The 13,669-nt window shown below is 49.0% G+C and overlaps 1 protein-coding gene across 7 annotated transcripts in view; it reads left to right on the forward strand.

Annotated features, from left to right (window-relative positions):
• The window catches only part of ARHGEF4 (Rho guanine nucleotide exchange factor 4), a 245,374-nt gene that overhangs the window by 219,915 nt on the left and 11,790 nt on the right, over positions 1-13,669 (forward strand). For 4 of the 7 annotated variants that reach the window (XM_070242227.1, XM_070242228.1, XM_070242229.1 and 1 more), the window contains one exon: positions 5,005-5,144. In XM_070242227.1, coding sequence (XP_070098328.1) covers positions 5,005-5,144 — 140 coding nt within the window. Of the gene's footprint in view, positions 1-4,277; positions 4,560-5,004; positions 5,145-12,058; positions 12,411-12,911; positions 12,976-13,669 lie in introns of those variants that run through there. The other 3 variants (XM_070242230.1, XM_070242233.1, XM_070242232.1) reach the window with 3 other exon arrangements.

Consider the following 13,669-nt stretch of genomic DNA (forward strand, 5'->3'; position numbering starts at 1 on the left):
AGAAAGGAAAGCCTCTTCAATAAATGGTGTTGGGAAAACTGAACAGCCACATGCAAAAGAATGAAAGTAGACCATTATCTTGCACCATACAAAAATTAACTCAAAATGGATAAAAGACTTGAAGGTAAGACCTGAAACCATAAAACTGCTAGAAGAATACATTAGGCAATACACTCTTTGACACTGGTCTTAGAAGGATCTTTTCGAATATCATGTCTACTCGGACAATGGAAACAAAAGAAAAAATAAACAAGTGGGACTTTATCAGACAAAAGAGCTTCTACAAGGCAAATGAAACCATGAACAAAACAAAAAGATAACCCACCAACTGGGAGAAGATATTTGCAAATGATATGTCCAACAAGGGGTTAATCTCCAAAATATATAAAGAACTCATACAACTCAACAACAAAAAAACAACCCAATCAAAAAATGAGCAGAGGATATGAACAGACACTTTTCCAAAGAAGATATACAGATGGCCAACAGGCACATGAAAAGATGCTCAACATCGCTAATCATCAGGGAAATGAAAATCAAAACTACAATGAATTATCACCTTACACTTGTTAGAATGGCAGTAGTCACCAAGTCAAAATATAACAAATGTTGGAGAGGATGTGGAGAAAAGGGAACCCTCATACACTGTTGGTGGGAATGCAAACTGGTACAGCCACTATGGAAAACATTATGGAGATTTCCCCCAAAATTTAAAAATAGAAATACCATACAACCCAGCTATCCCACTACTGGGTATTTATCTAAAGAACTTGAAATCAACAATCCAAATAGACTTATGCACCTCTACGTTCATTGCAGCAGTATTCACAATAGCCAAGACGTGGAAGCAACCTAAGTGTCCATCAACTGATGAGTGGATAAAGAAGATGTGGTATATATATATATACAATGGAATACTACTCAGCCATAAAAAAGACAAAATCGTCCCATTTGCAGCAACATGAATGGACCTTGAAGATATTATGTTAAGCAAAATAAGCCAGACAGAGAGAGAGACAAACACCATATGATTTCACTCATATCTGGAAGACAAACTAACGCACAGAGAAAGAGAACAGTTTAGTGGTTACCCGAGGGGAAGGGAGTTGAGGGGTGGGAAAAAGGGGTGAAGGGGCACATTTATATGGTGACTGACAAATAAGAATATGCAACTGAAATTTCACAATGTTGTAAAATATTATGACCGCAAATAAAAAAAAAAAGCTTAGACTAGAGCTACACACAACAATATGGATGAATCTTACAATCATATGTTGAATGAAAGAAGTAAAAATACAAAGAGACTATATGTATAAATGAACAAATTAAACTAGATAAATGGACATACTAAACTATATTGCCTTATATAACTGTACAAATTAAACTATTTTGTTTAGCTATGCACACATAGATAATAAAATATAAAGAAAAGCAGAACTAATTATCATAAAAGTCAGGGTAGTGCTTACCTCTGTGAAGGAGGAAAGAGTTTATAATTAGAGATACATGAAGAGGTTCCAGGGTCATTCTAGTTCTTCATATGGGTGGTGTTTATTTTATAGTTCTTTACAATGCACATTTTGCTTTATATATGTTTCTAAATGTATGTAATATCTCATAATAAAATGTTTTTTAAAAACATTAAAAAATACCATTACACTCCCTCCCCCAAAAAAAGACATGGAAAGATATTCCATACACATTGATTGAAAGAATAAACATCGTTAAAATATTCATATTACCTAAAGCAATATACAGATTCAATGTAATCCCAATCAGAATCGTGATGACATTCTTCAAGGAAATAGAAGAAAAAATCTTGAAATTCATATGGAACAACAAAACACCCCAAATAGTGAAGGCAATCCTGAGAGAAAAGAACAAAGCTGGAGGCTTCCAAATCCCTGACTTCAAAATACAGTACAAAGCCATAGTGATCAAAACAGCTTGATACTGGCACAAAAACAGACACACAGATCAATGGAACAGTATTGAAAGCCCAGAAATAAAACCACACATCTATGGACAGCTAATCTTCCACCTAGTAGCCTAGAACATACAACAAAGAAGGGAAAGCCGCTTCAGTAAATGGTGTTGGGAAAACTGAACAGCCACATGCAAAAGAATGAAAGCAGACCATTATCTTTCACCATACAAAAAAAAAATATCAAAATTAATTAAAGACTTGAAGGTAAGACCTGAAACTGTAAAACTTCTAGAAGAAAATATAGGCAGTACAGTCTTTGACATCGGTCTTAGCAGCATCTTTTCAAACACCATGTCTACTCAGGCATGGGAAACAAAAGAAAAGATAAACAAATGGGACTACATCAGAGTAAAAAGCTTCTGCAAGGCAAATGAAACCATGAATAAGATGAAAAGACAACCCACCAACTGGGAGAAGATATTTGCAAATGATATGTCCAACAAGGGGTTAATCTCCAAAATATATAAAGAACTCATACAACTCAGCAAGAGAAAAACAAACAACCCAATCAAAAAATGGGCAGAGGATATGAACAGACACTTTTCCAAAGAAGATATACAGATGGCCAACAGGCACATGAAAGATGTTCAACATTGCTAATCATCAGGGAATGAAATTCAAAACTACCATGAGTTATCACCTTACACCCGTTGGAATGGCTGTAATCACCAACACAAAAAATAATAAATGTTGGAAAGGATTTGGAGAAAAGGGAACCCTCATACACTGTTTGTGGAGATGCAAACTGGTGCAGCCACTATGGAAAACAGTATGGAGATTCCTCAAAAAATTTAAAAATAGAAATACCATACAACCCAGCTATCCCACTACTGGGTATTTATCTAAGGAACTTGAAATCAACAATCCAAATAGACTTATGCACCCCAATGTTCATTGCATCATTATTCACAATAGCCAAGACGTGGAAGTGTGGTAAAGAAGATGTGGTATATCTGTACAATGGAATACTACTCAGCCATAATAAAATAGAAAATCATCCCATTTGCAGCAACATGGATGGACCTTGAGGGTATTATATTAAATGAAACAAGCCAGACAGAGAAAGAAAAACACTGCGTGATTTCACTCATGTGTGGAAGATAACCTAGTACCAGGGCGAAGACAACAGATGAGTGGTTACCAGAGGGGAAGGGCGTTGGGGTGGGCAAAAGGGGTAAAGGGACACATATATAGGGTGACACATATATTGGTGGTGAGCATGATACCATCTATACAGAATACTGATAAATAATAATGTACACCTGAAATTTCACAGTTATAAACCCTTATGACCTCAATAAAATAATTTTAAAAAATTAAAATGTCTGACAATGCCCATCTCAAGAGTTGGCTGGGATGTAGAGTGATGGGAACGTTCACAAATATTGCCAAAAGTCTGATTTGGGGGTTGACCTGGTGGCGTAGTGGCTGAGTTTGTGTGCTCCACTTCAGCAGCCCAGGGTACACAGGTTCAGATCCAGCACAGACCTAGCACCACTCGTCAAGCCACACTGTGGTGGCATCCCACATCAAATAGAGGAAGATGGGCACAGATGTGAGCTCAGCGACAATCTTCCTCAAGCAAAAAGAGGAGGATTGGCACAGATGTTAGCTCAGGGCCAATCTTCCTCACACACAGAAAAAGTCTAATTTGGTGGAGTAGCTTTGGGAGACAGTCTGGCCACACCTAGGTGTGTCTTTACCCTGGAGCATGGATTCACACCAGGAGCAGTGATTTTGCCAAAGGGGGCAAAAATCTTAGATATTACAATGGTTTGTGGCCCTCCAAAGAGTCATGGAACATAAAAAACATACAGTGTGGGGCTGGCCCGGTGGCGCAGCGGTTAAGTTCGCACATTCCGCTTCAGCAGCCCGGGATTCGCTGGTTCGGATCCCGGGTGCGGACATGGCACTGCTTGGCAAGCCATGCTGTGACAGGTGTCCCACATATAAAGTAGAGGAAGATGGGCACGATGTTAGCTCAGGGCTAGTCTTCCTCAGCAAAAAAGAGGAGGACTGGCAGTAGTTAGCTCAGGGCTAATCTTCCTCAAAAAAAAAACATACAGTGTATTTGTGATAATGAAATTTTATTGGGAGTATTAGGAAAACAATATATAAAAGGCTCTTTAGGGGGAGATAATGAAAAAGAGGTTGAGACGGTGTCTAAGAAAAACTGTGGGACATGTGCCCAGGAGGCATGTAGACGTGTGTGCACCGCCACCGTTCACACCAGCAACAACATAGACAACAACCCCCTGCAGTCCGTGCATGTGTAAAACTTGGAATATTCACAAGATGGAAGACTGTGCCTCAGTGAGAATGAATCAATCGCAGCGACACGAGCAGTGAAGTAAAAAAAGCCCGTCAGACAAGGAAAGCTGCTGCATGCTTCCATTTATATATAAGGTCAAACCAGGCAAAACTCAACAGAAATCAATGCTAAAACAAAGACAAGCGTGGGTATGACTTATAAAGAGGCTGAAATCTTGGCTCTCTAAAGGAGCGAGAGTGGTGGCATTGGAGCGGGTACAGGAGTCAGATGCTGAGAGTCTGGTGTTCTCTCAAGCAGTTGGTAAGTATCGTAGTGTTCATTTTATTAATTTTCACACTATCTTTGCATGTATATTTCTTTGGAGAGATGTATGTATGTTTCACAATAAATTGTTAGCATTTTCCTTAAGGGCCTTATGCCTTAAGGACCTCACATGTTAGTGAGTGGCTTGAAGGGCATCACTGGAGGTGACTCTTGAGCGTCAGGCTGTGGCAGATACTGTTTCTCCTTGTTTGTGGAGCGGATGAGGACTGAACAGTGGGTGACTAACAGGGATGGTGTGAAAGTCGACCAGCGCACTCTTTCAACCAGACCGCGTTTCTGCAGCAAGGAAGGTTTGAGAAACTAGTTCCCAGATCTTCTCCCTTCTCTCAGAGAAGGGGCTTTTATCCTGAACAGTTTCTTCTCCTTGTCCACGTGCCCCCTCCCTCAGCTCCTCTTTGCCAGCTGGTCTCTCTCCTTGCAGCCATTCCCGATGGAGTTCTGGACACTGCCATCCGTGCTGACGAGGCGGGGAGCGAGGAGGACCTCTATGAGGATATGCACAGCTCCAGCCACCACTACAGCCACCCTGCTGGGGGCGGCGAGCAACTGGCCATCAATGAGGTAGGGTCAGGGCTGCGTGGGCAGGGGCGGGGCTGGGAGCTGGCCTCGCCATCAGGCCACTCCAGCACGTTCGTGCAGGCCTAGATGTCCAGTCTTTGTGTTCCAAGCAGACGACAGTGGCACAAGCGTGTATACAGCACAGTTTCACCCTGTGGCTCACACTTTAGAATGTGGTGTCCATGAGCAGAGCTTGTCCAAGTATAGGAACCTCCCCTCTGCCCTCAGGGGGCCGACAAGGAACCCAGAATAGCAGGCGTGACACCTAGGACTTACGATGTAAGAGTGCTAGTCTGTCCTGTAAAGCCATCTTGGATGGAAGAAGCTCTGCTTGGTAGAAGGAAGGCCAGGGCTTAGCTCCCTGACCCTCCAACGAGTTGTTTGGGCAGGACCGAGGGCAAGGCGAGGGCAAACTGAGTTCTTGCCTATTGGCTCCAAGAGCTGAAAGGCATTGCTGTTGGTATGACAACTGTGTGCAAGTTATCATCTTTGGCTGTTCCTACCTAAGCAGAAGAAATTAGTGAGACACTTCATCTCAGCAAAACTGCTTCCCACACCAAGTTCTCCTTTTGCATCCGCCAAGGAGAGAGAAATTTGAGACCTGACGCTCCTCTCTTTTTCTCACTGGTTCTCCTTCTCTTCTTTTTTACCTAATTTGGAGGGGGCTGTTGAATATAAAGTGGCAGTTACCTGGCTCAAGCCATAACAACACCATGTTCTCCTCCTGGTCATGACATACTGCATATTTCTGCTTCATTGGAACTAGAATCTGACCACCTGGGATCTTGCAGCACCCAGATTTTCTCCTCAGGAGGGGTCAATTTATGAACAGTTCACCTTAACATTTCTGTGGATGAATGGGCTGGTAGGCTTCTCAGAAACCCTTAAGGAGTGTAGGGTCCTCATCACCTACTTGACAGATGGGCACGTACTGTCGATGGTGGACAAGCTCTTCTTACAGGCCCGGCTCTGAATAACGATTTAAAATAGTTGTTGTATAAAGCTGCCTTCTTGGCGCAGTCAGCAGCGCATCCGTCTCATGAAATAGTTGTTATATAATGATTTACTCAAAATCCATGATGCATAAAGAATAAACATCTAAAGAAATTGATTTTTCCAATAAGAAAATCAATAAGCCTTCCTTAAGAAAGGCTTAGATAAAGCCTTTCTTTAAGTGCTTCTCATAAGCTATTTTGAAGGGATGGTGTTCTAAAATTGTGTCATCCGAAGCAGAATTCACAGATACTGGTTTTGCATTTCCTTGAAGACTCAGGCTGCCCTCCTCAGTCTGGGGGCCCAGCCCAACGGGAGGCAGCACGTGCAGTGGGGCCTCCCAGACCTACGTGGGCGTCCTTCCCTGCCAGCAGCCAGCTGTGAGCTCTGAGCACTGGGTTACTTCCCTGTGAAACGGGAGAACCATGAGGTTACATGAGGACTGCCTGAAATAACAAATATAAATAAGCTGGCGCATGGTGGGTTCGCAATAAATCTCCGATGACGAGGATGACAATGAAGGAGGAACACTAACATCAGGCCTTGAGGGACTCTGAAGAGATGTCGGCTCATCTGATTGGCCATGAGAGCTGCATTGTTAAGAGTTCCTGTGTCTGCTTTCTGTAGTTGTGTGTCTCCCACCTAATGCTGAAATTCTCGTCTGTCCCGTCTTGCTGCTGCTGTGGAAGCACCTCTTAGAGCCCTGGACAGGCTGTTTGTTCGAAGACACTCTGGACGAGGAAAGGCAGAGCCAGGCCTGCTCTAAGAACACAGGCTCTGGCAGAGGGCACCTGGGAGGGAAAGAGAGGGGACTGAAATGAGGAATGTGTAGGTCCTATTCTGGCTGCTTAGAGAATTTGTTGCCTATTTGGTTCAAAGATGTTTCTTGGTATTTGAGGTCGCTGAGCAGGCACGTGGTGCTATGGGACCTTATATTTAGAGCACTCTCCAGGGCACTTGTCTTCCCTTGACACTCAGCATGTCCCTTGGTGGAAGGACTTGTCACATCACAGAGGAGGACAGTCAGTCGGGTGAGGAGCCCCTCTCCAGGGATGCAGCAGGCCAACACAGGGTGGAGGCTGGGCTCCAAACGCGGGCAGCACCCACCAGGCTACTCTCCCTCATGATACCCACCAACAATTCTAGATCCTGATGGAGAAAGCCTAAGATATGCAGCCCTGAAAGGGTCAGGACAGCAAGAAGGCTGACCTCCCTGGGGCTGACCCCATTCTGCCACTGGCTGGAGCACCTGTGGCAAGTCATTCCCTCCTTGGCGCCCTGATTTCCCATTGTGGGGTGGATGTGGCACCTGGGCCCCCCTGGCAGCTACAGGAGCGTCGCTGTGCCTGGGGTATCGGGTACTCAGGAATGACAGCACCTGTTATGATCCGTTGGCAGTGTTAGACTCACTTTATCAAAAACTTGGAAGATACAGAAGGTGTCCTCCAGTAACCTTCCAAAAGCAGCAGCGTCCCACTGCACTCCCCGGCCCCCAGCCCTCGCTGCTGTCTCACACCCGCGGCAGGGAGGTTTGCTGGGCGTCCCGTGAGTGTCGCACGTGAAGATTACAGAGCAGCGGATGCCAGAGAAAAGTCCATGCTTGCTTGAAGTCACATATTCACTGTGTTTTCTAAGCACGTGTGGGTGTCATGTTCTATTGTGACACTTTCTTGTTCCGTATACTCAGAAGGAGAGACCATTTCTCAGTTTCCTATGCAGAAGGGACCCCTACCATCTGGCCCAAAGAGGAGTGGACACAGGCGATGACAGCAAAGTACTTTCGTATTCTGGGCGCATAAGGAGTAAGGGGAGGCACCCACACGCGTACACACAAGGTGGCTGTTGTGTGACGTGTGCATGTGTACGTTGCACACACATGACACACATTACTGAGTATTTGATATGTGTCAGGTACTGCCCCAGGCCCTGGGATACGGCTGTGCAGATGTGGTCCTGCCCTCAGGGGCTGCCATTGGGTGAAGCAGGCTGTGCATGTCTGCGTGGCCCCGTTCTCTTCTGTGTGCCCTGGCAGAAGTGAGAAGGAAGCAGTACCTTGTTCATTCTGTGTTTCCTGCACCTGACTTGTGCCTTGTACCTCGTGATTGTCCAGTCCTTGCAAGAGGAGTCAACCTCCTAGAGATGGGAGCAGAGGACAGGAGGGCCTGTTTCCTAGCACTTCTTGGTGAACACCTAGATGACACTGCAGAACACAAGGCCAGCTGGGGCCCGCTTCTCGGTGGAGTCGGCCTGACCTTCTCTCCAGGTGCTTCTGTCTCCCCAGCACCTGTGACACTAGACGTCTGGTCCCAGGTCTGACCTGGTTCTTGTGCACCTCCTCCCTAGCCCCAGGGTGGAGCCCGATAGATACGTTGTGTGCGCCGGAACAGCTGAACAGAAGTCTCTGTGAGCCAGGGCAACTCACAGCCCCAGGGCCAGGGCTGAGTGTTGTCTGGTGGCCAGCATATCCACAGTGGCTTTCCTCTTCTCTCTCGAAGCCATGGCGCGGGGACTCAGCCCTCCTCTGCTCCAGAATCCTCTGTCCTCCTCCACGTCCATGTCAGTCCTGCCCCCTTGGCAGACCTGCAGACCCACCCAACCAGTCTGGGTGGGCTACTCCCTGCTGCCACCTCCAAGGGCCTAGCCCTTTGCTTTCAAGCTTTTTGGGCTTTGTTTTTGGTGATGAAACACTGACATAAAACACTGTTGCCACTGTCGTCCCTGCTGTATGCCCAGATCACCAGGATCTGAAGACTGAGTGCCCCTGGGCAGGGCAGAGGCCGCCTCTCAGTCCTTGGCCCTGGCCCCGGCTCATGGGTTCTTCTGACACCTTAGACCCTCCGTGGGCTATTCTGCTGCGGGGGACAGAGGGCTCATCCAGAACTGGGCCATGGATGAAGTTCTAAACGCGGCCACTGGAGCCAGCACAGCAGCAAGCACGGTGCTCTGGGCCCACAGCAGTGTGCAGACCAGTTGGTTCCCACAACCACCCTGACCAGGACCTGAGGACACACAGCCACAAGGGCACAAGGAAACATCTGCCCAAGTCAGGGCTTCTGAGCCACGGCCCACGAGAGGGCATGTCACAGTCTCACAGAGGAGCGCTGGGTTTGGGGTGGCAGGGAGCCTTTGATGCCTTCTGATTCCCCACTGTCCTCCTGGGAGCTTGAGGAAGCAGATCCTGAGCCTCGCTTTCTGAAGAGCTGGGCAGGAGCAGAAGACTACTTCCTCCCAGCCAGACAGATGAGCCCAGGCTGACCCTTCAGATCTGAGGGAGACAGGCAGCCTCTCTGGACACATTCCTGACCCTCCTCTAACATACACAGGAACCCAGACACGCACATACATCCTGGCAGGGTCTTCAGCAGGTGCCCTCATCTGTACTTGCTCACTGCCTGTAGCTGGCACACGTGGAAACCTGAGCAGACGCAGCCACCACGTGTGGACACCCAGCCTCTCCAGTATTCCCTCCAGGGCCTCCCTCTGCCCCAGGACTCACAGTGCTGAGCATGGAGCCTGGAAATCTCTGCCCTCTTCTGGGCTGCTTTTCAGTCAGCTCAGCCCCCTCAGCAGCAGCCTTCTGATCCATCAGAAGGGCACGGTGACTGTGACGGAGCTCGCCGCTGTGGACGGAAGGAGAGACACCTGCACGTGAACTTTGAGCCCTACAAAGATAAGGTGGCAGGCTCGTCAGGGAGGCAGTGGAAGCCCTGGGTACCTGATGTGGGGCTGTTTAAAAAGCTGCGGAACCACATGCAGAAGAATGAGATTGGACCTTCATCTCACACTGTTTACAAAAATCAACTCAAAATGGATTAAAGTCTTGGGGCTGGCCCCGTGGCCGAGTGGTTAAGTCTGTGTGCTCCGCTGCAGGCGGCCCAGTGTTTCGTTGGTTCGAATCCTGGGCACGGACATGGCACTGCTCATGAAACCACGCTGAGGCAGCGTCCCACATGCTACAACTAGAAGGACCTACAACGAGGAATATACAACTATGTACTGGGGGGCTTTGGGGAGAAAAAGGAAAAAATAAAATCTTTAAAAAAAAAATTTCCATGTTTCCCATAATTTAAAAAAAAAAAAATGGATTAAAGTCTTAAACACAAGACCTGAAACCATAAACATACTAGAAGAAACAGGCAAAAATGTTCTTGACATTGGTCTGGGCAATGATTTTTTGGATGTGATACCAAAAGCACAGGCAGCAAGAGCAAAAATAGACAAGCGGAATTGCATCAAATTAAAAAGATTCTGCACAGCAAAGGAAACAATCAACAGAGTGAACAGGCAACCTATGGAATGGGAGAAAATATTTGCAAACCATAAATCTGATAAAGGGTTAATATCTAAAATATATAAGTAACTCATACAATTCAATAGGAAAAAAACCAAATAATCCAATTTTAAAATGGGCAAAAGAGGTGAATAGACATTTCTCAAAAGAAAATGCTCAACATCACTAATCATCAGAGAAATGCAAATCAAAACCACAATGAGCTATCATCTCACACCTGTCAGAATGGCTATTATCAAAAAGACGAAAGATAAGTGTTGGCGAGGATGTGGAGAAAAGGGAGCCCTTGTGCACTGTTGGTGGGAATGTAAGCTGGTGCAGCCACTATGGAAAACAGTATGGAGTTTCCTCAGAAAATTAAGAGTAGAACTACCATATGATCCAGCCATTCCATTTCTGGATACATACCCGAATGAGAAGAAGTCAGGATCTCAAGGAGATCCCCATGTGCACTGCAGCATTGTTCGCAACAGCCAAGGCAAGGAAATACCGCAGTGTCAGTCAGAGGATGAATGGATAAAGAAGATGGTGGGGGGCGATGTGTGTGTGTATATATATACATACACACAATGGAGTGTGTATACACTCCATTTAATTGTAATAATTAATAATTATTATTGTAATAATATTGTATTGTAATAATACAATGGAGTATTATTCAGCCTTAAAAAGAAGGAACTCCTGACCTTCGCGACAACGTGGATGAACCTGGATGCGTTATGCTAAGCAAAATAAGTCAGACACAGAAGAGAAATCCCGCGTGACCTCACTCGTGTGTGGAAACCACAACAATCAAACTCACAGAAGAGGAGAGGAGGGTGGTGGTTGCCAGGGGCTCGGGGAGGGAGAAATGGGGAGATGTCAGCCAAGGGTGCAGAGTTTTAGTGACGCGGGACGAGGAGGCTCTGGAGAGCTGAGGCACAGCATGGCGCCTACAGTTCACAAGGCTGCACGGCATGCTTGGCATTTGCCAAGAAGGCAGACCTTGTGTCCTCACCACAAACACGAAATACTAACCCTGTGAGGTGACGGATGTATTAACTTGCTTGCGGTGATTATTTTACAGTGTATATGTATATCAAAATATCAAGTTGGACACCTTAAATATATACACTTTTTGTCAATTATACCTCAATAAAACGGGAGGCGGGTACTGGTTAGCGGCTGAAGAAGCCTGCTGCTTTCCCAGAGGAAAAAATGCTGCTCTGATGGGCAAGGCCAGTAAGAAGTCCTGAGTCAGGGCCTTCCTTAGGGTCAGCCTTAGTCCAGAGTTCCAATCCAGGCTCCCCGGTCCCTGTATTCCTGTGCGTCTTTATGACTGAGCTATCTACCAGACCTTTCAGAGCCGCATTGACTCATCTGGGAAGTGGGGGCCAAGGGCAACCCTCGGTGCTAGGAGTCAGAACCTCTGGCCCCTCCCCGTGGCCCCGGTGTGCCTGTATCTGCGAAGCCGCACTGCATCCCGTGCGCCTCCGCGATGATCTGTGCGCCTGGCCGGCCCAGGACCAGGACCACTATCTCGGCGTTGAAAGTCTCCCGACCCCCGAAGGAGGCGCCGAGGGCAGAGTGCGGTGCCCGCCGGAGCCACCCCGCCCCCTCCCGGGCCTCCCCGCCCCGGCTCCCCCGCCCAGGCGGTCGGCGCGGGTGCTGGGCTCGGGCCGGAGACGCAGCGCGCACGTCGCGGGCGGCAGGCAGAAGCCCCGGGCCGCGGGCGCACGCGGCTCCGCCCCGCTCCCGCCCTCTCCGGCGGGGTCTCGGGCCGCACCGAGCTGGGCCTGGCGCCATGGCCAGGGCCCCGCAGTCCCGGCGCCGCCCCGCGGCCCCCGGCAGCGCCCTGCGCGCTCTGCTGCGCTGCAACCTGCCCCCCGGCGCCCAGCGCGTGGTGGTCTTCGCCGTGCTGGCGCTCCTCGTCCTCATCAACGTCGTGCTGATCTTCCTGCTGGCCTTCCGCTGACCGCGGGCCGGCGCCCGGGGACCGCGCTGCGGTGAGTGGGCGGCGTGGGCACCCCCGACCGCCGCGCGTCTTCCCTTCCAGCCCCGCCCCCATCGGGGTCCCCGCGCGCCCGGCCGGTCGTGACCCAAGGTGCGGCCGCTGGCCCCAATGCGGCCCCGTGAGCCCGCACCGGACCTGCCCGGAGAGGCGCCCATGTGCCGGGGCCGATCTGCGTTTGCGCCCCCCGGGGGGCGGCCATGCGGGTGACTCAGAGGCGTGGTGACATGTGCCACGGGGTCCGTCCCTCTGTCTGCTGTGCCTTGTGTGTGTGTGTGTGTGTGTGTGTGTGTGTAACTAAAATGGCGCGTCTCCGTGTCTAACTGAGGATGCGGAGGCAGCTGTGGCCGCGGCTGCCTGTAGTTGTCTGGGAAAAGCGTGCATGTGACCGCTGTGTGAGCGGACTGGGCAGCATTTCGTGTGGGTTGAGAGATGGCTGTGGAGGATGAGTGGACGCCTCTGCATATGTTACCTGCAGTTGCTTTTCCCATTTTAGGTCTTAAGATAACTGGTCTCAGTCAGTGTGCCGCGCCCCACAAGCAGAGCCCCCCTCCTTGCAGGTGGGTGCTTTGCACACACAACCCCCTCCCCCCACCCCTCAGGGCTGCACAGGGACCCACAGGAGCTGAGCCACATTCCCAGAGTGGATGGGAATCCTCCAGCAGTAGCCTGCATGTGTGAGAGAGAGGACATGGGGCAGGATGGGAAGGGCAGCGGGCGGTCATCAGGGGCCGCTTTGAGGCAGAGCCTGGCTTCCCCAGGCTTGTCAAAGTCTCCGGGGCACAGGAGGGGATCCTGCCTCCTGCCCCTGGCTTGTCTTAGTCTTGATCTTACCCCTCCACTGGAACAGTCCCCCACCTGCGTGCCCCCCCCAGGCCAAGAGGGAGCCCCCAGTCCTCTCCCCATAGCCTGCTGGGCTTGAGTGTTGGCTGCCCTGCAGCTGCACCTCACACAGAGCGCGAAGAAGGGCCTCTGCCCAGAAGCCCACCCAGCCGGGGCCCGGGCGGCCTCTGGGCTGTCCTGGAGGTAGAATGTGGCTCTGACCTCTTGGAACTACCTTTTGTCTTGGTGACATCACATAAACGGGTAATGTCATTGCTAACTCGTCAGGGTGCCTCACATTTGTGGATCTACACAAGAGTTTTGGGTCCCAGGTAGAGCACATTGTCACTCTGGGTATCGATGGAGACCAAGGCACAGGGACATCAGGGAAGTTGCTCACAGCTGTGTGTCTATCTGTTGCTCCTGTTCCTG

The sequence above is a fragment of the Equus caballus genome, chromosome 18 (assembly GCF_041296265.1).
Source record: "Equus caballus isolate H_3958 breed thoroughbred chromosome 18, TB-T2T, whole genome shotgun sequence".
Taxonomy (NCBI): Eukaryota; Metazoa; Chordata; class Mammalia; order Perissodactyla; family Equidae; genus Equus; species Equus caballus.